The sequence below is a fragment of the Sitophilus oryzae genome, unplaced genomic scaffold (assembly GCF_002938485.1).
Source record: "Sitophilus oryzae breed Bouriz unplaced genomic scaffold, Soryzae_2.0 scaffold_359_pilon_pilon, whole genome shotgun sequence".
In the NCBI taxonomy this organism is placed as follows: domain Eukaryota; kingdom Metazoa; phylum Arthropoda; class Insecta; order Coleoptera; family Curculionidae; genus Sitophilus; species Sitophilus oryzae.
This window is the reverse complement of record NW_022146928.1, coordinates 897,921-920,600: the sequence shown is the minus strand read 5'-3', so window position 1 is coordinate 920,600 and position 22,680 is coordinate 897,921. Positions and strand designations below refer to the sequence as shown.

General features: G+C 34.2%; 2 protein-coding genes across 3 annotated transcripts in view; one reads left to right on the top strand and one right to left on the bottom strand.

The window, feature by feature from the left end:
• LOC115885022 (fatty acyl-CoA reductase wat-like) overlaps positions 1-13,866 on the top strand; it is a 39,414-nt gene extending 25,548 nt beyond the window's left edge. For both annotated transcript variants that reach the window (XM_030903766.1, XM_030903765.1), the window contains exons 4-9: positions 3,871-4,142; positions 5,252-5,361; positions 6,890-7,090; positions 8,773-9,028; positions 9,197-9,454; positions 13,705-13,866. In XM_030903766.1, coding sequence (XP_030759626.1) covers positions 3,871-4,142; positions 5,252-5,361; positions 6,890-7,090; positions 8,773-9,028; positions 9,197-9,454; positions 13,705-13,798 — 1,191 coding nt within the window. In that variant the 3' untranslated portion in view covers positions 13,799-13,866. The remainder of the gene's footprint in view (positions 1-3,870; positions 4,143-5,251; positions 5,362-6,889; positions 7,091-8,772; positions 9,029-9,196; positions 9,455-13,704) is intronic.
• Positions 13,867-17,971: 4,105 nt separating this feature from the next.
• The window catches only part of LOC115884985 (fatty acyl-CoA reductase wat-like), a 43,867-nt gene continuing 39,158 nt past the window's right edge, over positions 17,972-22,680 (bottom strand). The window contains exons 8-9 of the mRNA XM_030903724.1: positions 19,987-20,244; positions 17,972-18,318 (exon numbers count right to left, since the gene is read on the bottom strand). Of these exons, the coding sequence (XP_030759584.1) occupies positions 18,222-18,318; positions 19,987-20,244 (355 nt within the window). The 3' untranslated portion in view covers positions 17,972-18,221. The remainder of the gene's footprint in view (positions 18,319-19,986; positions 20,245-22,680) is intronic.

Genomic DNA, 22,680 nt, shown 5'->3' with positions numbered 1-22,680 from the left:
TAGGCCTCGACCCATTTGCGGAGTAATCCATTACTACCACAATATATTTGTTGACATCGTTCGACTCTGGGAAAGGACCAACCACGTCGATCGCTATTCGTTCGAAGGGACTGCCTACATTGTACTGGCGCATTGGGGCTTTACCGCGCTTTTGTGGTCCATTGATGGCGGCGCAAACGTCACATTTCTTGCACCATTTCCTCACATCTCCTTTGCAGTTCACCCAATAGAACCGTTCCCGCAGCTTGCAAGTGTCTTGGTAACACCGAGATGTCCACCGCTGGTTCCATTGTGAACTTCCTCCAAGACTTCCGGGATCCTCTTCTTTGGAATGACGATCTGCCTTCTCTCTTCTTGTCCCTCCGGTCTCTCGATCACACGGCGAAGTAGTCCGTTATCTATTACCAAGGAATTCCACTGAGCCCAGTACGACTTTACGTTCGGCGAATATCTGCAAACTTCTTCCCACGTTGGTCTTAGGTCTGCATTTTTCTAGTTAATTACTAAACCTAATTCTGGGTCACTGGTTTGGTCATTTGCAAGATCTTCGGGTTGCCAAGTATCATTAACCACAGTTGTTCTTACGAGTTTCGCTTCTTTCTCTTCTGCTCGGGAACAATGCTTACAGTCCTTATCGCAAGGTCTTCTGGAAAGTGCGCCGGCATTTCGATGGATTGCCCCAGCTCGATGTTCTGTGTCGAAGTCAAATTCTTGTAATCGTTCGATCCATCTAGCTACCTGCCCTTCAGGATTCTTAAACTGCAACAGCCATTTCAAAGCAGCATGGTCTGTTCTTAACAAGAACTTTCTTCCATAGAGATACTTGTAGAAGTGTTCCACTGCTTTAACTACGGCTAGTAATTCTCGTCTGGTCACGCAGTAGTTCCTTTCCAGTTTTGACAAGGTCTTACTAAAATAACCAATTACTTTTTCTTGACCATCCTGGATTTGAGACAGAACAGCGCCTAATCCAACATTGCCAGCGTCGGTATCCAATATAAAGTTTCCGTTGCCAAGGGGGTAGCTAAGTATGGGCGCACTAGTCAGGGCCTTCTTCAATGTTCGGAATGCCTCGTCAGAATCTGAGTCCCAAGAGAAACGCCTCTCGCCTTCTGTAAGTCTGGTTAATATATTGGAGATGGAGAACTAATATTGGAGATGGAGAACTACCCTCTATAAAACCGTCCCAGATACTGGCTTTTGTCAAAGCCCTGGGACTGTATGATGAGTTATGATTCAAGAAAGGGGGACACAATGGATCTGTAAGGTCGAAGTGATTAACCCCCCTCCCACTCATTCTAAATTCTAAAAAAAAAATTCTAAGTCTGGTTAATGGTTTAGCGATGGTGGCGAAGCCCTGTACATAACGGCGATAGTATGTGAATATATGGGATAAAGACTTAAAGAACTATTTACAAACGATTTATAACTAAGAATTTATTTTGAATTTTAGCGCGTCAACTGTACTCGTTTATTTATAACTGCCCTCTTTAGGCTACAGCCGCCGGCTTTTATACCTACAGCTAAAGATTTCTAGAATAGTCCATAGATCGTTAGGTGCATAAAGAAGGCTTCGATTGTTCTCGTATGTACTACTCCATTCCAGTGGAACTCGATTTTTCTCGAACACGTTTTTTCTCGAATGAATCATTACGGTATCTATTCTTTAATGCGATGTGAAGGTCATCTGAGGGCGGGACATAAAGTTAGGTTAGGTCGAGTCCACACGGGTCCACAACAATAGTATTATTATACTGTGCTACCAAGGTGAATTTATGTAAAAATCATCTATAACCCAATCGTAGGTCGCGGCTTTATAATGCGTCATATTTTTTAACATTCATGCCATGATTGAATAGTCAAAAGTACAACCAAACAATGGGTAAAATATGAAAAAAAAAGCAAAGTAAATAGTAAATGCTTCTTTGTACTCTCTTTGTTTGTTGTTTATAAACTGTGTATAAGTTATTTCCAGAAATTTAAGCAAAATCTTTTGCCACGTTATCTTTCTTCATTCCACCCATTGTTTATTTGTTTTTATATAAATCCTCTTAGGAAATCATGCATAAACAAAATCAAACAAAGCCTTATTGTTTCTACGTTCCTTGAAATGTTGATAGCAAATGTTCTAGGCGCCACTTGGCCAAAAATTCTTCCACGCTGCTCATATTCGTCGACAAAACACGCTCCACTTGCTGGTTGTTCAAAGGGACCGATGATACCTACTAATACTAATACTAACACGCACGTAAAAGGTTGATCGCGTCACGATGCAAATATAGGCAACAATGGCTACTTATGCCAAGAGCGCCGACTTGCTACCAAAAGCATGGCTTTCAGCTGAAAAGTTTGACATTGGAGATAAAAGCATATAATTCCAATAAAAGGAGTAAGATGAATCCACGCAAAATTTGTCCCAAATGCAATAATTTTCTGCTAAAATCCGATTTGCGAAAAAAGCATGGATTTTAATTTAAAACTCTTAAATTTGACGTGAAAATAATTAATTTGCCTGAATGGCATAACGAGGCAAATGCATGGTGAATTTACCCCAATACCCTTCTTGATGTCATAGCACTAATGATCCAAATAAATATGAGCGTACGCTATTCCTTTGAGAAACCCCATAAGTCCGAGAGTTACGGTGTTTCTCAAATGAAAACCAAAAATTGTATTTTTTGGACTTACGGGGTTTCTCGAATGACCGATTTAATTGCAGTGGTTTTGTTTGGCACAAAAGCAGTGCTATTGAATTTAAGGAGTCTCCCTTGGCAAAAAAGCGAAAACGGCAAATGCGCGGAATCATTTGCCATTAAAGCATTAGTTTTTTCAGTGATGTTATATAGATCATACCAAATAAACGTTTATTTGGGTGATCCACCGGCACAGCGTTGCCCACTTTTCCATATTTTCTTTTAATAATTTATTTGTGGAGAAACAAAAATAAAATAATTATAAATATATAAACAGTTATTATTTACATCAACAAAACTCACCTTCTTAACAGCATTTAAGGGACGTAAATGTATCTATGTTGGTGGTGAAAATTTCAACTGTTTAGCTATAACGGTTAATATGTGACAGACGGACGGACGGACGGACAGCGAAGTCTTAATAGGGTTCCCGTTTTTACCCTTTGGGTACGGAACCCTAATAAAAAAGTACTTTCACTAAACATTATCTTTTAAGTAAGAATTTTACATAGAATCTTTCAAGTCCTAGGTGGCCGCGTGGTTAAAGCATTAGGACTTTACGCTGCTATGACGTTGGAGCCGTAGTAAGGCAGGTTCGAATCCTAGTCAAAGCGACTTTTTTTAATAGTTTTTTTTTTAATTTTTACATATTTTTACATATTTATTTTGACTTTTTATATATTTATTATTGATTAATACAATTTTTAGTAATGTGTTTCTTCATTTTTTTTTTAAATTACTTATACGCGCATTCAAAATTTCAGCTAAATCGGAAAAAAAAAGTTTATAATAATATAGTGTCTAATGTTGTATAGATAATGAATGGCGCGATTCCGACTCGCACTTGACCAATTTTTTCCTTTTTTTTTAACTTTTTTCACAAAAGGGGCATAAAAATGTTCTAATAAAGTTGCGATGAGTTTTTTACGGCTATGAAGCTATCTTGTACCAATTGGCACTGAAAGAGGTTCTAAAAAGAAAAATGTTTGACTTCAAGATCAACATAATAATTAATTTAAACCAAAAACTCATAATACAAAACTAAAATGTCAAAAACGAAAAACAAGAAACTGACAGATAAAACATTATGTGTAGACGGTGCCTTAGGTAAAATTCAAGTTAAAAAATGAATTAGTTCAAATTAAATATAAAAAAAAAATACGTACTTTTTTTACAGGTTAGCATTATATTCCACGTTGCTGCAATAGTTCATTTCGATGAGAAACTCAAAACCACTGTAGTCATGAATACTCGAGCCGTAAGGGACTTGCTTAATATGAGTCGAGAGATGCCAAATTTAGTATGTTGTATGCATACATCTACCATGTATTCCAATTGTCCGCAGACAATTATAGAGGAAAAAGTCTATCCACCCGCATTTGACGGTCACAAACTCATTCGTATGATCGAATGTGTACCTGAAAAAATCCTAGCAGAAATCACACCCAAGTAAATATTTTCTATATCTTTGTACGGGGTTTATTCCTTACAAAAAGAATGGGTATTTTGCCACTTAAGCAAATATCTAAAAAAATAGTTATCTTTTTTTTTCTTTTGGCGGTTTTATTTTTTTTACTACAACCTTTGGTATTACAGCAGCAAAATAAAACAATGCAAACTTTAACTTTTGCACGTTTCGCTAACCATTAAAACTGGATTTAAAATTTAAACTAGTGCTGATAGATTTTAACATCTGCTGATGACGCAACAGGGTTTCAAAACGCTCGTCCACTACAAAAGTAAAGTGTTTTGGTGAATTGTGGTAAATTAGTACCGTATGATCGAAAAAAATGGCTTCCAGTTGGCTGGGAAATGACGATCGATGACATTTCCCATATAAATTTACATATAAAATGACAGTGATCTTCATTTTATAGCCATTGCTGACGCCGTTTTTATTCGATCATACGGTACTTTATTGTGCTATTTCTTGTAAAATACTATGCATAGAATCCAGCAAAAACCAGCCTGTTTACTAGAGCTTTTTATAATAAATTCACGTAAGCAACAATAAACTACCTGCTGTAATGAGATAACAACAAAAAAAAGCAAAATAAAACACTAAATCACAACAATACACCAAAACAATTTTACTTTTACACTGGACGCGCTAAAAGTACAAGAAATAAAACTCAAACTCAGTTTTAATCATCTGCTGATAATGCTAACATGGTTAGCGAAACGCGCGTCCAGTGTAAAAGTAAAAGTATTTTGATGTATTGTGGTGATTTAGTGTTTTATTTAGCTGTGTAACACCAAAGGTTCCAACACCCAACTGTAATCTAATGAGATAAGGCCAAAAACTTATAATGTCTGTATATGAAATAAATTACTATTTTACTAAGACTTATCTTATATGGTGTCCAAAAATTCAAAGATGTGGAAGTCTTTTGGAAGTAGAAAATTTTGTTTACAGACCATTAGTTTTTTCTTTTTCATTTTTGCATTGTTAAATCCATGGTATGAAAGAAGCTTTATTATTTTCAAGAACTACCGTGAAGTAGTTTAACGGCAACATTATTTGCTAAGATATTCTGATAAGATTTCTGAATTTTCAGACTTATAGAGTCATATCCAAATACATACACTTTTACTAAACAAGTGGCAGAAGATTTGGTTAGAAGAGAGGAAGAAAATCTGCCTGTTGCCATCTTTAGACCGTCCATAGGTAAATAAACTTTGAGATGCATGAAAATTAGCAATACTATGTGATATTGTCCGCTAAGCATAGCATGCGAGAATCATATTATCTTAACAGCTTTATATTTCTTTGTATGTCCATTCGCGTATTCGTTTCTAAGAAATAGCATTATTCTATATTAGGGATACTATTCCATATTTGGGTACTTTCCTCTACAAAATGCAATCTCCATAAAGTACAAAATAATCTACCGTTTCGTCTACCCGGCCTGGGTCAATCAGGCGGGCTAGACGATCCTCTGAGAGTAGGTCTTAGCGGAGCAGAAGCACGGAGATACTTCCGACTGCTCAACGAAGGACTTGCTCCAGAGGAAGCAAAAGCGAAAACACTCCTCCGAAAAGGGGAGAGTAGAGAAACCAAGAAACAACCTGACTCATCTCCATTAAAGGGCAAGAGAGCGAGCGAGAACCTCTCACCTCTTCTCCGGCAGGGAGAGGAAAAAGCCAGGATGGAAAGCCATCCAACACCGGGAGGCAAGCAGAGACGTATCACCATCTTTGCCGCTATTGCTGGACAATTAAAAATGGCGGTGCTGCCAAAGGATTTCCCAGAGGTTGCTCTGACCACCGACCAGCAAACGTCTCTAGAAGAGGCTACTGGACGAAGAAGTGGCAATCGGATCGCAACACGACGATCTACAAAATGTGGGTCAGCTGCGTTTTTCGGGGATACACTTTCGGGTGGTCATGATCCTCATAAATTATGTATCTCAAGAATCGGCGAATTGGTTGGTGGAAATCGCACCTAAGCTTAAAAATTGGCAAGGGCTGAAACTGGTTGCAGTGAAGGGAGAAAACATCTCTAAAGGGGCGGCCATCACCGTCTTTCTGCCGAGGAGCAAGGGGACAGACACCACCTATCTGCTGAGCCTTATCCAGGGCAGAACTTCAATGTAAAGACATCGAGTTGGCGAGTCATCAACTCGAGGAAGGAGGGTCATGGTCAGGTCCTCACAATAAGAATTTACCTCAAATCCAAGGGGGCAATAGAGAAAGAGGGACATATCCTCTATTATAGATACGGGACAACACCGATATCAGGTCTAAGGAGAGACCAAGTTAAAGAGGTGGAGAAAATGGAGACAGATCCTCTAGCCTCCACCTCACGGGTTCCTCAGCCGGAGGCAAGCTCCTCGACTTTGAAGGGCGGCACGGAGGGCCAAACTCCAACCGTGGAAGGGTGTGTACCCTCGGAGGAAGAACTGTTGTCAGAGGAGGATGGGAAATACTCTGTCCCCTCTACAACAGAGGTATGATGTATAGACTGTGTGATGACTGTATAGACTGTGTGATGACTCAAGGAAGGGGGGCACAATAGATCTTTAAGGTCGCAGTGATTAACCTCCCCTCTTACTACTACCTCTTCTACATTCTACAAAATAAAAAAATAAAAATGCGCGAAAATAAAAAATTTTATACAATTTTTCAAATAATTTAGATCATATAAAAATATAAAGTTGTTACAGACGACTGATTTAATTCATTATTCTGTTTAGTCGTGTCTACCTATAAGGAGCCATTTCCAGGATGGATAAATAACATGTACGGACCATCTGGAATATGTACCGGTACAGCTGTGGGACTTCTTAGAACATTGCATTGCGATGCAAATTCCAGAGCAAATCTCGTTCCTGTTGACATGTGTGTCAATATATTAATCGCAGCTGCTTGGGAAGTGTCGTCGATTCATAAGAAAGGTAAAAAGCTATTTTTGTATAATATTACTATAAAAACTTATTACTTACTATCAAAAAATATTGACTGATTAATTTATTAATTGCTTTTTTTATCGTGGTCATTCAACTTTTAATAATTTAGTTGTTTTATATCATCAATCAACTCTAATAATGTGATGCTTGTAGTAATTTTAATTAGTTTTAAAAATGTTTATTTTTAACAGTCTCTGTGGTATAAAAAAGATTACTGAATGTTTCAATATTTTGAAGAATATATACATATACCATTATTGCCATTACTCGCTGACGAGTATTCGACACGCATCAGAAGATGGTCACGCAAGGCGTTTTCTTTCATGAGCTTTTCTGTGACTGAAAAGCCCGATACGTGATGTTATCTGCCTATACCGCACTCCCGACATTCAAAAATCTCATTGCTTTTTTGCCTCTTAACTTTTTGGTTGTCGCTGTTAACTGAGTTTACAATTCTTCTCCATTGAGTTCTATTGTGAGCTGCTTTTTCCCACTCATTCTGCATGTTAATCTCATTTAAGTTTTCGTGGAAAATATCCTTGTCCCTTTTCAGTTGTCCACCCGGCTTCCTCTTACCGTCTTACCGTAAAGCAAAGATTTTGGTATGCGGTTTTCTTGCATTCTGCATACGTGACCAGCCCATCTTAAGCGGGATTTTGTAATCATGGCTTCAATACTCTCGCAGTTAGTTTTTTCAAGAACTGATACATTTAAGATATGATGGAACCATTTTATTCTTAAGAGTTGTCTAAAATGTCTCTGTTGCAACTTGTTTAACGCGTTCATGTTTCGGCGGTACGGCATCGGCACCCAGATTTCGCTCCCATATACCATGTAACATGGTGGGGATTATAATTTCTCGGTACACTGCAAGTTTCGTTTCTGTACTCAAGTCATAATTGTAGAATACCCTGTCTTTTAATTTCCAGAATGCTCTTAAGGCGCTGCTAATCCTGTGCTGAATTTCAGAGTCAATATTGGCCTTTTCCGAAATCAAATTGCCAAGGTAATTGAATTGCGCCACATATTCCAATAGTTCTTCTCCGATTATTATAGCATTGTTGTGATTTTCCGGGGGAGTGCACATGATTTTGGTTTTGTCGATGTTTAGCTTAAGGCCCAAAGCCTCGTATGCCCAGATATATGTATTCAACATTACTTGTAATTGTTGTAACGTGTTTACACAGTGTATTGTACAGTTGTCAGCGTATTGAAATTCTGTGATGAATTTTGTACGTGTTTTTGCCCTAAGTCTTTTTATTTTGAACAGACCGCCGTCATATCTGTATCTAAGCCCAATCCTTTCTCCTGCAGTTTGCTGTCCACTATAATGGAGAGCGCTGCCATGAATATGTTGAATAAAAGAGGCGCTAAGACACATCCCTGCCTAACTCCTGTGTTTGTTAGGAAAGGATCTCTCGATATTTTGAAGAAAGTGTTTTACTGAATATTTTAATTTTTTTTTTCATCATTAATGTTAACTGATGTGTGAAGCTTTTGTTCAATATCAAATTCAAAAAATCATGAAAATAAAAATTGTTGGTATTTCTTTTATAATACATATTTTTATTTATTTTTTTTATAATACATATTTTTATTTATTTATAATAACAAAAATATATAAGTAAATAATATAAAATAGTAAATATTTTAGATCATTATTTTTTTAGCCATTAAAGAGGGTATACCCTATGAAATTCCAGTGTATAATTATGAATCCTATAGTGTCAATCCTATAACATGGAATAGGTTTATGGCCATAAATAAAAAGCAGGGTCATATTTATCCATCTATTAAACTCATATGGTATTACAGCTTTGGACTATATAAGTCCTATCCAGTATATGTGTTTGTAACTTTTATCCTGCATACGATTCCAGGATATTTGACTGACTTAGTCTTATTCTGTATGGGAAGAAAACCAAGGTAAATACACTTACAACTAATATTCGAAATAAAGAATATCTCAATATGTTGCAGCAATATGTTGTTAACTTACTAAAATTTTGTATAACAACAAGCAACATTTTGTATTTTAAATCCTAAACGAATAGAGTTTTGTTTAATTTATTAAGTCTTGTTTTTTATTTCCAGAATGGTTGCAACTTACAAAAAAATCAACAAATTCTGCCAGGTTATGTCTTATTTTATTACCCGAGAGTGGAAAATGGAATCTAATAGAGTACAAAGCCTAGTAAAGCATATGTCAGACAGAGACCAAAAAATATTCTTTTGTGACTTAAAAAAATTAGACTGGGTAGAATATTTCGATTATTATATGCTTGGTGTCAGAATATTTTTGCTTAAAGACCCTCTTGATACTTTAGCTGCTGCTAGAACAAATGCGATAAGGTAATTATGTAAATTTAACTTATAATAATGTTGCGTTATTATTCAAAATTCTGTAGTCATATTAGTACATTTGGTTAATACATCTAGTACACTAGTTGACAGACAAGAAGAAAGTATGTTTTTGCCATTTCTATAGTTAAGGTAAGGTAGGGTAAATGCAACCAGGAAGTCGAATACCGTTTTTTTAAGGTGCATAATGTTGTCAAATATAAAAATTTTACTTTGAATTTTTGTTTAGTTCATTGGAGATTTCTAGGTTAGGTATAATTGTCAAAACATTGAAACTCTTACAAGTTTTGGAAAAAAAAATATGTATGTAGTTTAATGTAGGTGATTGCTTTTTCCCGACGAGAGCGGGGAAGTGCAATCAGATTTCAAATTATACGTAAAACCTTGTTAAAATCAAGCCGAGAAAGGCCATTAGATTCTCACATGGAAATAAAAAACTGGAGAAATAATATTTTTTGAAAAAGTTTGATTGCAAAACAGTACCACTGAAAAAAAATATATTTCTTAACGTTGTATGGATGCTTTACAAAATGAAGAGATACATTTTTCCAACAAATAGGCAACGGATTAACTTAAGTAAGGTAAGTATAGGTAAGTACTAAACAATTCAGGGAAGAACGTAAGAAGGGGAAAAAGTATAATGTCCACGTCTAATTAACGGTCCTTTTAGACATTCTAATATCTCGTCCTTATACACCATTGACTTGTCATCTACTTCTGAGAAAACAAAGGTATTTTGTGATACTTTTGTCCAATAGCCACTTTTAAAAAAGAACAGTTATAAATTCTAAAGGGTTCGATTATTTCGGTCACAAGACCGATAAATATCTTCTCACTCTTCGCGGATTTTAATATAACTTTTACGTATGTGCCTACAGCAATTTCTTCTTGTTTTTCTTCTTTCTTATTTAGTTTCTTCAATTTGCTCAATGGCACCTCTTCGGAATCACCTTCAGATTCAGGATAGTTATGTTCGAGTCAAGTTTCTCCAAGGTAGTTTTTGCCGTTCCTTTGATAGGGTCCTAAGAGGCTATCTCTGGAGGCATTTGATTCCAAATCCATGTCATCGTCGCCGTCGGTGTCGATATAAGTTGGTTCTTCATAAACTGAAGAATCAGAAGAAGAACTTGGGTTCCTTTTTGCCTGGCGTTTAAATATTCTCTTCGATGCAGTACCACTAGTACTTGAACCACTATCGTTTTACTTGGTGTGTTTCTTTTCTTTTGTGCTCTTGCTGTCAAGAATTGCGTGTGCCACCGTAGATGTTAAAACTTCAGCACCTGATGAAATTTTTCCATGTCTGCTGGACTTGATTTACCGATTTATTTGATCATATTGTTTCTAATAAAATATTTTGAAACTCATCATTTTGCTCCGGTTGTTGCTCGGTTTGGTCTGTTATAGGTTCCAAATTCACAGTGACGTCTTCTGTCAACCTGTTGTTTTGTTGCTGAAATTTTTGATATCTTAACCATATGTCAGGATCATACATTTCAGGGCTAAGTATTTCCCTGTTGCCTTTTCTAAAACCACTTTTGATAATATTCATATCCACGTTCGCCCAAACTTTGCCAAATAGGAATGCAAACTCTGCTTTGAAAATACGCTGTCCTGGATTTTTTCGTTGCTAAACACACAAATTTTCATCCCAAGTTACTTTAACTGATTTGAAAACGGAGAGGTCCAAAGGCTGCAGCAAATGACTTGTGTGGGCTGGCAATTTTAAAATTTCTATCTTTTGAGTGTTTGCGAATGCGATTACTTCTTCTGTAACATGTGTAGCATGTCCATCGTAGATAACCAATACAGGTCGTTCTTCACCCAATGCAGGAACCAAATAATTCTTTAAAAAATTGATAAAGATTTCACAATTTATCCAAGCATTTTTGCTGGCGGCAAATGTCATGTTGGGGCATTTATTATCTTTGCTTGCGGGTATCCAATTGGACCATAGATTTAAACCTTTAAAAATTACGAGAGGTGAAGCTTTCCCACCATTAGCATTAGCAGCTACCAAATAGGTAAAATTTGCTTTTCCGGTACCTCCAGTAGTTCTTGACGATGGTCTTCCCTTTTCCCCTACAACTTTGGTCTTACTAGGATCGGTGCACATACAGTACGTCTGCTGGATCTGTGTCTATGAAAGGAATGCGGACAAAAAACATTTAAATAAACAGCAATATATTTTATACGTCGACTTAACGAGTACGTCACCGCAAATCGCTCCGCCCACTCATTTTATTGGCTACTTGCAAATTTGTCGAATTTTTATTGATGGGACGAGTCGTCTAATTTTTTACGAAAAACATCGAGAGAATATCGTTTCTCCTCTCACGGATACCCCGTAGCTACAGAACGGACAGATGTACTGTACTAGTTTCATCCAGATTTCATACTAGGTGTGGTTTGTCAACCAAATTTAACCGTTGAAGTGTTTTCTCCAGCAAATTGAAGTATTCACTTATTATAAAAGGATCAGTTTGCTTTCCACAGACTGAGGCTTTTTATGGCTAGATGATTACGCTTTCTAAATAGAATAAACCAGTCCTTTCCGGGGCGTCCATTCTTAAAGGGAGTTTGAATTTTGGTTCTATTGACATATTGTTGAATGACATCCAAAAGTTCCTTCCGTGATAGTCCAAAACCACTTTTTTCCAAAGTTTTCAGATATTGTACCAGCAATTCTTCATCTTCCTTTCTCAGTGCTGTACATCGGCCCCCTGTCTGACTTTTTTTCCACGACGTTCAGTTACATAACACTGTAGGGTACTGTCGTATGATATAGAGTAATTTTTCGCCGCTGCTCTTACGTTTAATACGTTTGATGTTACGCTCTGAATAGCAGCTGTAAGAGTTTCTTTTGAGTAACCTCGTCCTCGTTGTGTCTTTCTTACATAATTTCTGACCATCTGGAAAAAAATATAGATCGGGAAAGTGCAACCAATTGATTGCACTTCCCCGCCGAAATATGATTGCACTTGCCCCAATGTGGAGTTTCAATGGGGCAAGTGCAATCATGTATACAATACAAAACATATTTGATGATTCATATTTAAACTCACAGAATACAAAAACAACCCCCCTATAGCCTTACATCTTACGTAAAATTGAACACTCACCTTTAATTTTTCACAAAAAAATCGCAAATTTATAACACACGTGCTACGCATAAATACACTCATTCCCTTACGTTCGGTAAAAGATTTGTAAACAGTTGACACCAGTTGCCGCGAAGAGTCTGTGACTTATGGCCAAGGTTCGGAAAACTACATGTTACTTTGAAAAACTACATAAACTACATTACATGTAGTTAATGTAGTTTATGTAGAGGGTGTAGTTTATGTAACCTATGTATGTAACTTTCAAATATCAAAGATTTGAGATGAGGTTATAACAATGGGAGTTATGTATCCAGCCTTCATTGTTCAATAATGCTGATGCAAGATACCCTTTAATTATAAATAGCGAAGACAGGACTTCAAACAACGGATTGATCTATCGACAGCAGTGCAGAACGAATCTCTGCCCGTCACCATATCAATTTTTTCTATTGTTAATTAAATAAGTTAAAAGTAAAATATAAACTAAAAAGTAGTAAATAAATCTTTGGTTTTCTGAGTTAGAATTATTTTTTAAAAATCAATTTTTAATATTGGAAAACATAAAGTGGGTTATAATAAGTTGAAGCTTTAAAAACACATAATGTATTTAAGAAAACAGAAGAAATATTGCTTTAAATATAATATTTACATCATGTTATCTCTATTACACCTCATACAAAGGAAAATTATTCATAATATCAATACATAGTTTATTAACGTAGTTTTCATGTAGTTAATGAACAGGAAAAGACGTAGTTTTTGAAGAAAAACTACACGTAGTTAATCAGGTAAATTACGTCTTAATTAACTACTTCCGAACCCTGCTTATGGCGCGTTCTTAATTTGAGTGTGTTCGCTTAGATGGCGACAGTAGTATTAGTAAAAATATTCTTATTTTGTTAATAAGTTGACTGATTGCATTTACCCCATGTGATTGCATTTACCCCACCTTACCTTAGTAAATCTATCTATAGTAACGTAAATGGAACACTAAGACCTAAAAATAAGCCAAACAAATATAACAAATATGGCCAAATAATTAATACCTATATGGCAAAATAAATATTCGGTATTCCATTCAGTATTGTTATTTTTTTTTAATAGGTATACTAAATTATTATCACAATTTTTCTTTTTCAGATTCTACTACCTTCATCAGTTTGTAAAAATCATGTCGATATTCCTAATTCTTCTGTTTCTATATTGGTTGTTGCTACGATTTGTGAGTTTATAATGAAATTAACTTTATAAATAAATATGTAATTTAATCAAGAAAATAAATAATTACTCTAGGAAAAATTAATAAAGGATTTTTGATACTTTGTCATATTTATTTTTTTATGTAATAAATAATGTGAATAAATAAAATTAAAAACTAAAACAATTATGTCGAATAATATTGTAAAAAGGGGTTATCGGAAGTACTCGCAACATATGTTTCTGTCATGTCTTATATGTATTTCTTCTTTTTCTTCTTCAAGTGTCATGTTCCTAGTGAACGTTGCCGACTGCCATATTAACAATATCTCTGTTAATCCAATAAAATTGTCATTTGAAAAAATTTAGGCCCTTTGGGGTGGTTTTCAAAAAGTTTGTTTTACAGCAAATTGACCCGTATGAAAGTTGTTCATAATAAATAATGGACAAGCAACTTTTCCGCATTATTTTTTTTGTAGCTTCATTATTTTTGGAGATAGCGTCCGGTTCATGATCAAATTGGGGTAGTTTCATAATTTTTGTTTAGTTCTACAAATTTACCAACTTAAAGGTGTTCATATTAAAATTACATACAAACTTCCCTATGATATGTATTTATTTCAAAACGAAACATCAATAGCACTTGTGAATTTCCTGAAAAAAAAGATATTTAAAGCTACCACCACTTGTTCATGATCTGGGCGCTATCTCCAAAAATAGTCAAGTTACAAAAAAAGTTCATAAGGCAAAGGTATATGTACTCTTATTTTGAACGAATTTCCTAGGATGAATTTGCTGAGAAAAGAGTAAAATTGAAAACTACCCTAATTTGTTCATGAACTGGACACATTTATTATGAACAACTTTCATACGGGTCAATTTGCTGTAAAACAAATTTTTTGAAAACCACCCCAAAGGGCTCATGAAACGGCCGCTAAGTCCGGAAATAATAAACTTATAAAAAAATCATTAGGGGAACTCATAGATGTTCTTATGTACAATTTGCGTCTAATTATTTTGTTGTAGTACAGTTTTAAAAAAACCACCCCTATTTCTCAAAAACCGCAAGGGGAAAATTTCCAATTTTGTTAAGTTTACATTCAGAAGACAGTCGCTGACAAACTCAGACAGTCGCTGACATAATCAGCTTGTCCGTAATTTTTTTTTCACTCTCTATACGACGCGCGGCGCGCGTCGCGACGATACAATTTTACTGGGTTATGTATCGCTCTCGATCTTGCGCTACATGGTGTAATTCATCCGCGCTCAGGGTGCATCACAGGGGTGCATCCATCATCCATATCAGAGTATAACAAATCAAGTCTAGTGTTGGGAAAATTCGAATTAAATAATACGACTAATTCGATAGTAAATTAAAACTAACTAATTCGAATTATCTTTTTCGATATAATCGAGATAAAAATTAGTAGTATTTTATATTATATCTGTGGTAACCGAATTACAAATGAACATAAAACATAACATCTTATGGACGAATACGAATATTAGTAATTAGTATAGTACTATTAGTAGTATTCTTTCGTTCTGAACGAACTGAAAATTTTCACTTAAACTGATTTATAAAGGGAATCGACAAAGACAGGAACGATCCGATATAGAAAAATCCAGAAATCATTGTTATTTCCTATACCACGTAGGAATAAATCAGTTTAAGTGAAAATTTTCATTTCGTTCAGAACGAAAGAATACTACTATTATTTGGTTCATTTCCATCTCACCCAAATTTCAGCGAACACTAAAATTAATTTTCTTCTTTTAACTAAATAATTATTGATTGCAGCTGATAAAATAAAAAGAAATACTAACCGCACGTAAACAAGGACATACTTATATCTTATATCGTTTTAGAAGAAGCTTTTATTTTAGATATGAGCTTTTCAATAGGAATTGAAACAATCATAAACTCGGCACTTTTAAATTTAAAACTTTAAATTATGGTTTAATTTATAAAACGGCTTCGGCACAGTTAATAGAATACATTGAATAAAGATTTTTATTTTTATTTTTTATTCAGTGATAGAATATAGGTATGGCAATGGTTCAGGGGGTTTGTTTAAAATAGCCCCTAGACGAGCACTAGCTGGGACGAATTTATTTTTAGGTTAAATTTATAATACTACTAAATAATTCGAATTATTAATTCGATTGTGAAATATGAATTATTACTAATTATTCGATGGTGAAAATAATTCGATTATTCCCATCACTAATCAAGTCCATACCATCCTAGAAAAAGCGGAACGGCGCCGGCGCCGGCGCACAGTGGATCGACCCAGAGAGGATCGACCCAATGCAATTTGCTGGACATTCAGCAATTATGCAAAATTTCTAAATCAAGACATTTTTTTGAATAAATGTGTTCTAAATTCTTCAAATTTGTTAAAAATAGTCATAACTTTATTATAGTTAACTTACTGAATAGTGCAAGAGTTTTTCCATAATATATATTTTATTTGAATTACCGTATTAAATTGACTATTACAAATTAAACTGCATAATTTCATACTTATTCCAAAACTTAATGAACTTTTTATCATAATTTTATTCTATATGAAGTATGACCTTGGGATTTGTCCAGTTAGAATACCAACATGTATTCAATAAGAATAATTTTCAAAGTCTTAATATTATATAGTGTATCACAAAAAAAATAAATTGTAATCTTGAGTTTTAAAAAAATGCTTATATATGCATAAACTATTTTTTATCTGTTATTGAGGTTAAAGGCTCCTTAAAAGAAATATAAAAAGATTTACTGGCCACTAGGCGCCCCTTTAGAAAATATACAGGGTGGCGGATTAATGCGAGAAAGTCCAATATCGTCGTTGTTGACAAAGATATGAAAAAAAGTTCTACACAGATGTTTTGACACAGATGGTGCATATCCTAAAAAAGATGTTGTTGTATACAGGGCGTCCCAAAAAAGTTATGATAAAGCTTTATTTTTTTTAAATTGTACCCCCAATTTTTCTGTACATAGTACCTTATTCAGGACTTGTTTAGCCGGTAAGGCACACTTCTATCGGGCCTGTACTAATTTCAATGATGTTGAGAGCCTGGCATCTGTTGATATATTTGGCGACTCGCTGCGTCAATTCAGGACTGTTATGGTCCAGCAAATGAAGAATCCTAGCATTTTTTGATATTTTTTATTGTAGTTCGTTAGAATTAAAGTTTTACTTTCACTTTTAAATTTATACTAGGTGTTATTTTTTTTAAGATTACATATAGATTTGTTATATTTTGCATTGTACTTTTATTGTTGATTTGTGCTTATGTTAGCTTCATTTATTATGAATGTTCTGAATTTTTTAGTGTACAATGGTGTACACAATAATTATCTTTAATTTGGGATTTCCTGTTAGACAATAAACTATTATTTATTTATTTATTTATTTATTTATCTTTATCTGATGCACCTAAAATATACGGGGTATATACAGGTCCATTTAAATTAAACCAGTTATTGCGCCGTTTAAAGCTAATAATTATTTAAAATAAATTTATAGACACTCTGTATGAGGTAGTATTATTTTTATTATTGCAACACAAAATCTAGTAAATACAAAAACTTCGGTACAATACGTGTAAACCTGCTTTTTTAACCGATTTAAGACCGTCCGAGGAGTAATAAGTACCCAGCTGGCAGCCAAAAGGTACCTTGCTGAGCAACGTGTAGTTTCTTGCAGGATCCATCCTAGCTCCTCTCATTAAGCTTCGGTCATTCCTAGCATTTGTCGACCTTGGTCTATCCTCCCTATGCCTCTCTATGATAAATCTAGTCTCATTAAATCGGGTTTAGTCTAGTCTAATCTAATCTAAGTCTAGAAATTACACTTTAGGTGACTTTAAATCCATCAGCCACATCTATCTATCGCGCACAGCCAAGAAGCAACCCAATGGTTTGATTTGCTTCCTCTACTGTTAAAATGACGTCTGTTATATGTAATATCGCAAACTGCCGCTTAGCAACAAGCAAACAAATTCTATTCTAAACAAAAATTAAATGTACACTTTTGATGATAATGCTTTTTATTTGTTTGGGTACAATTTTTTATGTTTACAAACAGTATTTTTTAAACACAAACGACCTAGGTATTATTTTAACACATTTTTTCTGAAAAATTTTCTTCCTAGCGAAATCACAATATCCTTAAATTTTTTCGATTAGTTTAATAAAACGTTATAATTTTTATCAAGATCAATTTTATTAAAAAAAAAACTAATACACATATCAAAAATTATTTATCCTATCCTATTTTCTTAAACCAATATTTTGAGCACATAAATTAAATAAAAGTATTGGAACTTAATGTAAGCTAATACAAGCCCTTGTATATTTATATCACAATGCTAAATATGTTAAGATCTCTAACGGTAAACGAAAAACCCGTACAATATTTTACATAAATAGATTCTTATTATTTAGAGAGGTAGTCTCATAATAAACTTAGAAACTTTAGAGCCAGCGAACAAAGGAACTGGAAGATGACGAACAGAAATAGGATTTTTACAAACTGATGGACGTAGTAGAACCTAAAAAAGAAAAAGAAATATTAGTTGTGGTGCAATTAAGCTTCATTCAGAACCTCCCAATTAGTGGAATAAATTAGTAGTTTCAATTGAACTTTATACTTTTTAGTTTACGAGCATTCACAATGTCTAAAAAACACAATTAAAATTAATAAAATATCCTAGCAACAGCTTGCGTTAGTATGTTGTATTCATAGAGAAAGCATAATATTTAGCTTATAAAACAATAAACTTTTGATTTCTAACCAAAATTTTTCTTGACGGGTGATAATCAAAGGCCAAAATGACATTCCTCGCAAATGTTAGTATATAAATAATAAAGTATAATTAGTGGAAAAGTCAAAAGTTTGTTAACTTTTTCCACTAATTAAAAATTACTACGCACTAATTATGACGTTCTGAATGCTTACATTAATATTAAGCCGCGTCCATGCTACTCGAACAAACGTGCATTATTGTTTACCGAATGCAAAACGTTCATCATTTAGTTTATTTATTTAAACACCTTATATATATGCAGTATAGAAAATTAACTGTATAAATCGTATTAAATACTCGGATAATGCATTTTTAAGAACAGCAGTTCCCAGCATCACCTTTTGCAAGCATTCTTTTTAGAGTACTTCCACATTTTGCTTTAAAATAATTAATAAACAAAATCGTGGGCACTTAGTATGCACTTTGTCACAATCCACAAAAATGAACGTATTTATCATATTTATTATATCACAAAATGAACGTATTTATACACTCTATAGCTCTAAAAACTTTAAAGATACCTTTTTCACATTTAAAATTGACAAAATAATTAACTCATAATCTCTCAGCTGTTATTTTTATAAGTTTACCATAGGCAACTAATAATACACACTATCATGACAAGGCCGCGAAGGCTTTGACAAGGGCTACAATGACGTCACAACTGTCAGCTGAAGCGCGGGAAGAGGCGAACGTACGTCATGAGAATGAGCAATCCTATTAGTTTACCGTTCTTGGGTAGATTTATAATTAATAAAGCCAACAAGTACAGCTAGCGTAGGCCTATTAAGCCGCGTCCAAGCTACTCGAACAAAACGTTCGCGAACATATATAATTCACACTATATACTCGTAGCAGTAGGTCGTAAACGACGGCACAGCCCATCGCATCGGTCCCGAGGACTGAGGTGCGGGGAAGAATGCGACAACCAGTTTGCTTTAAGACCTGTATTCATTTTCAGCCGATTCTACCAGGTGTTTCTCAAAAGGGGCTCACTTTTTTATTTTTTCAGATAATACAATGAAATTTGGAGCTGTACTTGTTGGCTTTATTATTTATAAATCTACATATCTCACAATTTTCACTTAGTATCTGTTTAATTATATATCGCGAACATTGTGTTCGAGTAGCTTGGACGCGGCTTTAGGTGAACAAACTTCTACGACTAATTGAAACTACTAATTTATTTCACTGATTTTAAGGTTCTAAATGAAGCTTTACTCTAGTCATTGAATAGAAAGTCTAAGGAAGAAGTATAATGCTATTTTGTAGTCGTGCAATATAGTAACTATTCTCACTGAAAATGTGTTCTCATATTCATACTATGCCTTCAGTAACAATAAACCGGTGAGGCTATCAGTTGAGAACATGCCTTGATCCACTAAAAGTAGACCAGCCTGTATAATAAATTACCTTTTCCAATTTCTTTTAGCAGCTGCCAAAGTGTCAAGAGGGTCTTGAATCAAAAATACTCTTATTCCTCGTACATAATAAACGAAGTATTCTTGCCAATTTAATTTTTTCAGGTCACTAAAGAATATTTCTTGATCTCTATCTGACATGCTGTTGACTAGATTTTCTACTCTGTTGGACTTTATTTTCCACTCTCTAACTGCAAAGTAGGATATAACTTTTGAGTATTTGTGTATTTTTTTGTAGGCTGCAACCATTCTGCAAATTTTAAAATAGGGCTATATAAAATACTATTAATGCGCGCTCTAATAAAGGTAATGACTTGTTTAAGAAATTAAAAATTGCTTTAATAATGACAAAGCAAATATTAATCTTACAAAAATGAAAAATGGGTAAATGTACAGGATGTCCTAATATATAGTAAACATAGAACTAATAAGCATTTTTAAAATTAAAATATGTTAATTGGACATATTTTACATCTAGACAAAAGTTTTTTGACAATCACAAATAAACGACAAAAATAAATTTTATTTTTGAAGCATTTTCGCCAACTAGACTATTATCGCCTACTAGATGTTAACGATGGGTGTAGCAAGAATTATTTTCTATATATACGGGATGAATCTTCAATAAGTGCAAATATTTTCAGGGCTGGTATAGATCTCGATAAAAGAAACATATTTTCTCTGCCGTTTTTGAAATGAGTTATTTTACTTTGAAAATGTAAAAAATGGTTTATTGCTTAAATTTTGAGAACAACTGGATATGTTCTGGGGGTTTTCTTACTTATAAAATAAATCTAATACCTATGATGCCATATTATCAAGAAATTATGCTTTTTAACAAAAAAACTAAAAAAAAATCTTCTTTTTTTCTCGAAAATAACTCATAACCGTGTTTCTGGGGTCGAAATCTACCACCCCTAAAAATATTTGCACTAATTTAAGATTCTGTACAGGGTGAAAGAAAAGAGAAATACAGGAAATACACGATTTTCAACTTTTTTTTTGACATGTTCTTGGGGTCGAAATATACCACCCCTAAAAATATTTGCACTTGTGTAAATACCTGTATGACTCACCCTGTATAATATATAATATAATATATAATTTTATATCCTCTAACGGACTAACGAAGTACTTTTGTATAGAAGTAAATAGTGTTCAATTATGTAGCTTATGTCGATACCAAAATATATAGTATTTCCTTGCCCACAGAATATTGCAACACTCTGTATAGTGGTAAAATTCGCCTAAAAATTATCTATTTCCGAATAAAGGTACATTCAGGCTGAGAGCGTCTAGCGTCGCGTCCGCGTGTCGAAATGGAATCAATTCACTTAACTTAAAATAGACCGTTCAGGCAGACAGCGTCGCGTTTGGCGTTGCGCTAGCGTCCGCTGAGCGTCCGGGTTCGAGTTCAATGGGGCGCACAGAGGGGATTTTTTCCAAATTCGTGGTCAAAATTTAAAATTCTGAAATGAGCAATATTCTCATAATTAATATTTGAAATGACAGGCAACATATCTATCTATTAAGCTAAAAAAAATTATTATAAATTTTTACCGTATTCTCTAGTTACGTTGATCCAAAGTTAGCTTTAGCAAGACAAAATGTTATGCTGGCTGTCATTACTTAAATTTTCGTTACTAATGACGTTTGGTTTTATTGTGTTTCCAATAATTTTTTGCGAAAAGTGAAACATGGATTGTGTACCTTCATGTATGTAGAATAATATAATATTTTACTTAGTAGTATTTTAAAAATGCATATATAAACTTTTATTGGTTTTGTTTTCTACTGTTCAAAATGAAAAAAGAAAAAATTAAGCGTTCATTCGGTTAAGCATTTGGTACCCTATTAATGCGTATTAAGCTCAATGCTTTTCACTGTCTTATTTATCAATGCTTAATCTTATTAACTGTGTTAAAAATAACTGCTAGTTTTTGCTAATCTGTTCAAAATAACAGTTTTTTGGCTCTAAACGTAATGTGAAATCTACTTATATAATAGAATAAACTGTCTCACACACACACTAACAGCCACTTGCATCAACATTTTTTTTAAGAGACCGTTAGGTTAAGGGTCTTTTAAGTGCCATTTTAACACTGATTGATGACTTGTGTGTCACGTCAAATAAATGGCACCTTTAAATTTAATTGTCCTTTAGTTAACGGACACGTAAAAAAATGTCTGTGAAAGTGACTGTAAGTGACGGATATAGGCACATATCAATGCACAGCTTAAGCCTCTGGGTCTAGAGACTCGAAATTTTGCACAAAGGTTTCTTATACAAAGTAGGCGAGCAATAAGAAAGAATTTTATAAAACTTGAATTTAAAGGGGTTGTAACTACCCTTTCAATATTGAAATGTTTTTTATTTAAGAAACCACTGGTTTCGCGACAAAATGCTTGAACACGTATTTTTATTTTTGTTTTTGACATACGAAGATATTTTTTTCCACAATGATTGTCCCATAGGGGGTGAATACAACCCCCTTTTCATCAAGCTGAAACCAATGGGAGTCAAAAGCTGAATTTTGGCTTACGTATAGATTGTTAGGTGTAGATGTGTTTGTGTTCAATAAGTAGGGTATTTTTCAAAACCCAAATTTTAAGGGATGAACAACCCCTTAAATATTTTTTATTTAAAAAACTATTGATTTTGGTGAAAAGCGATAGAAAATACGTG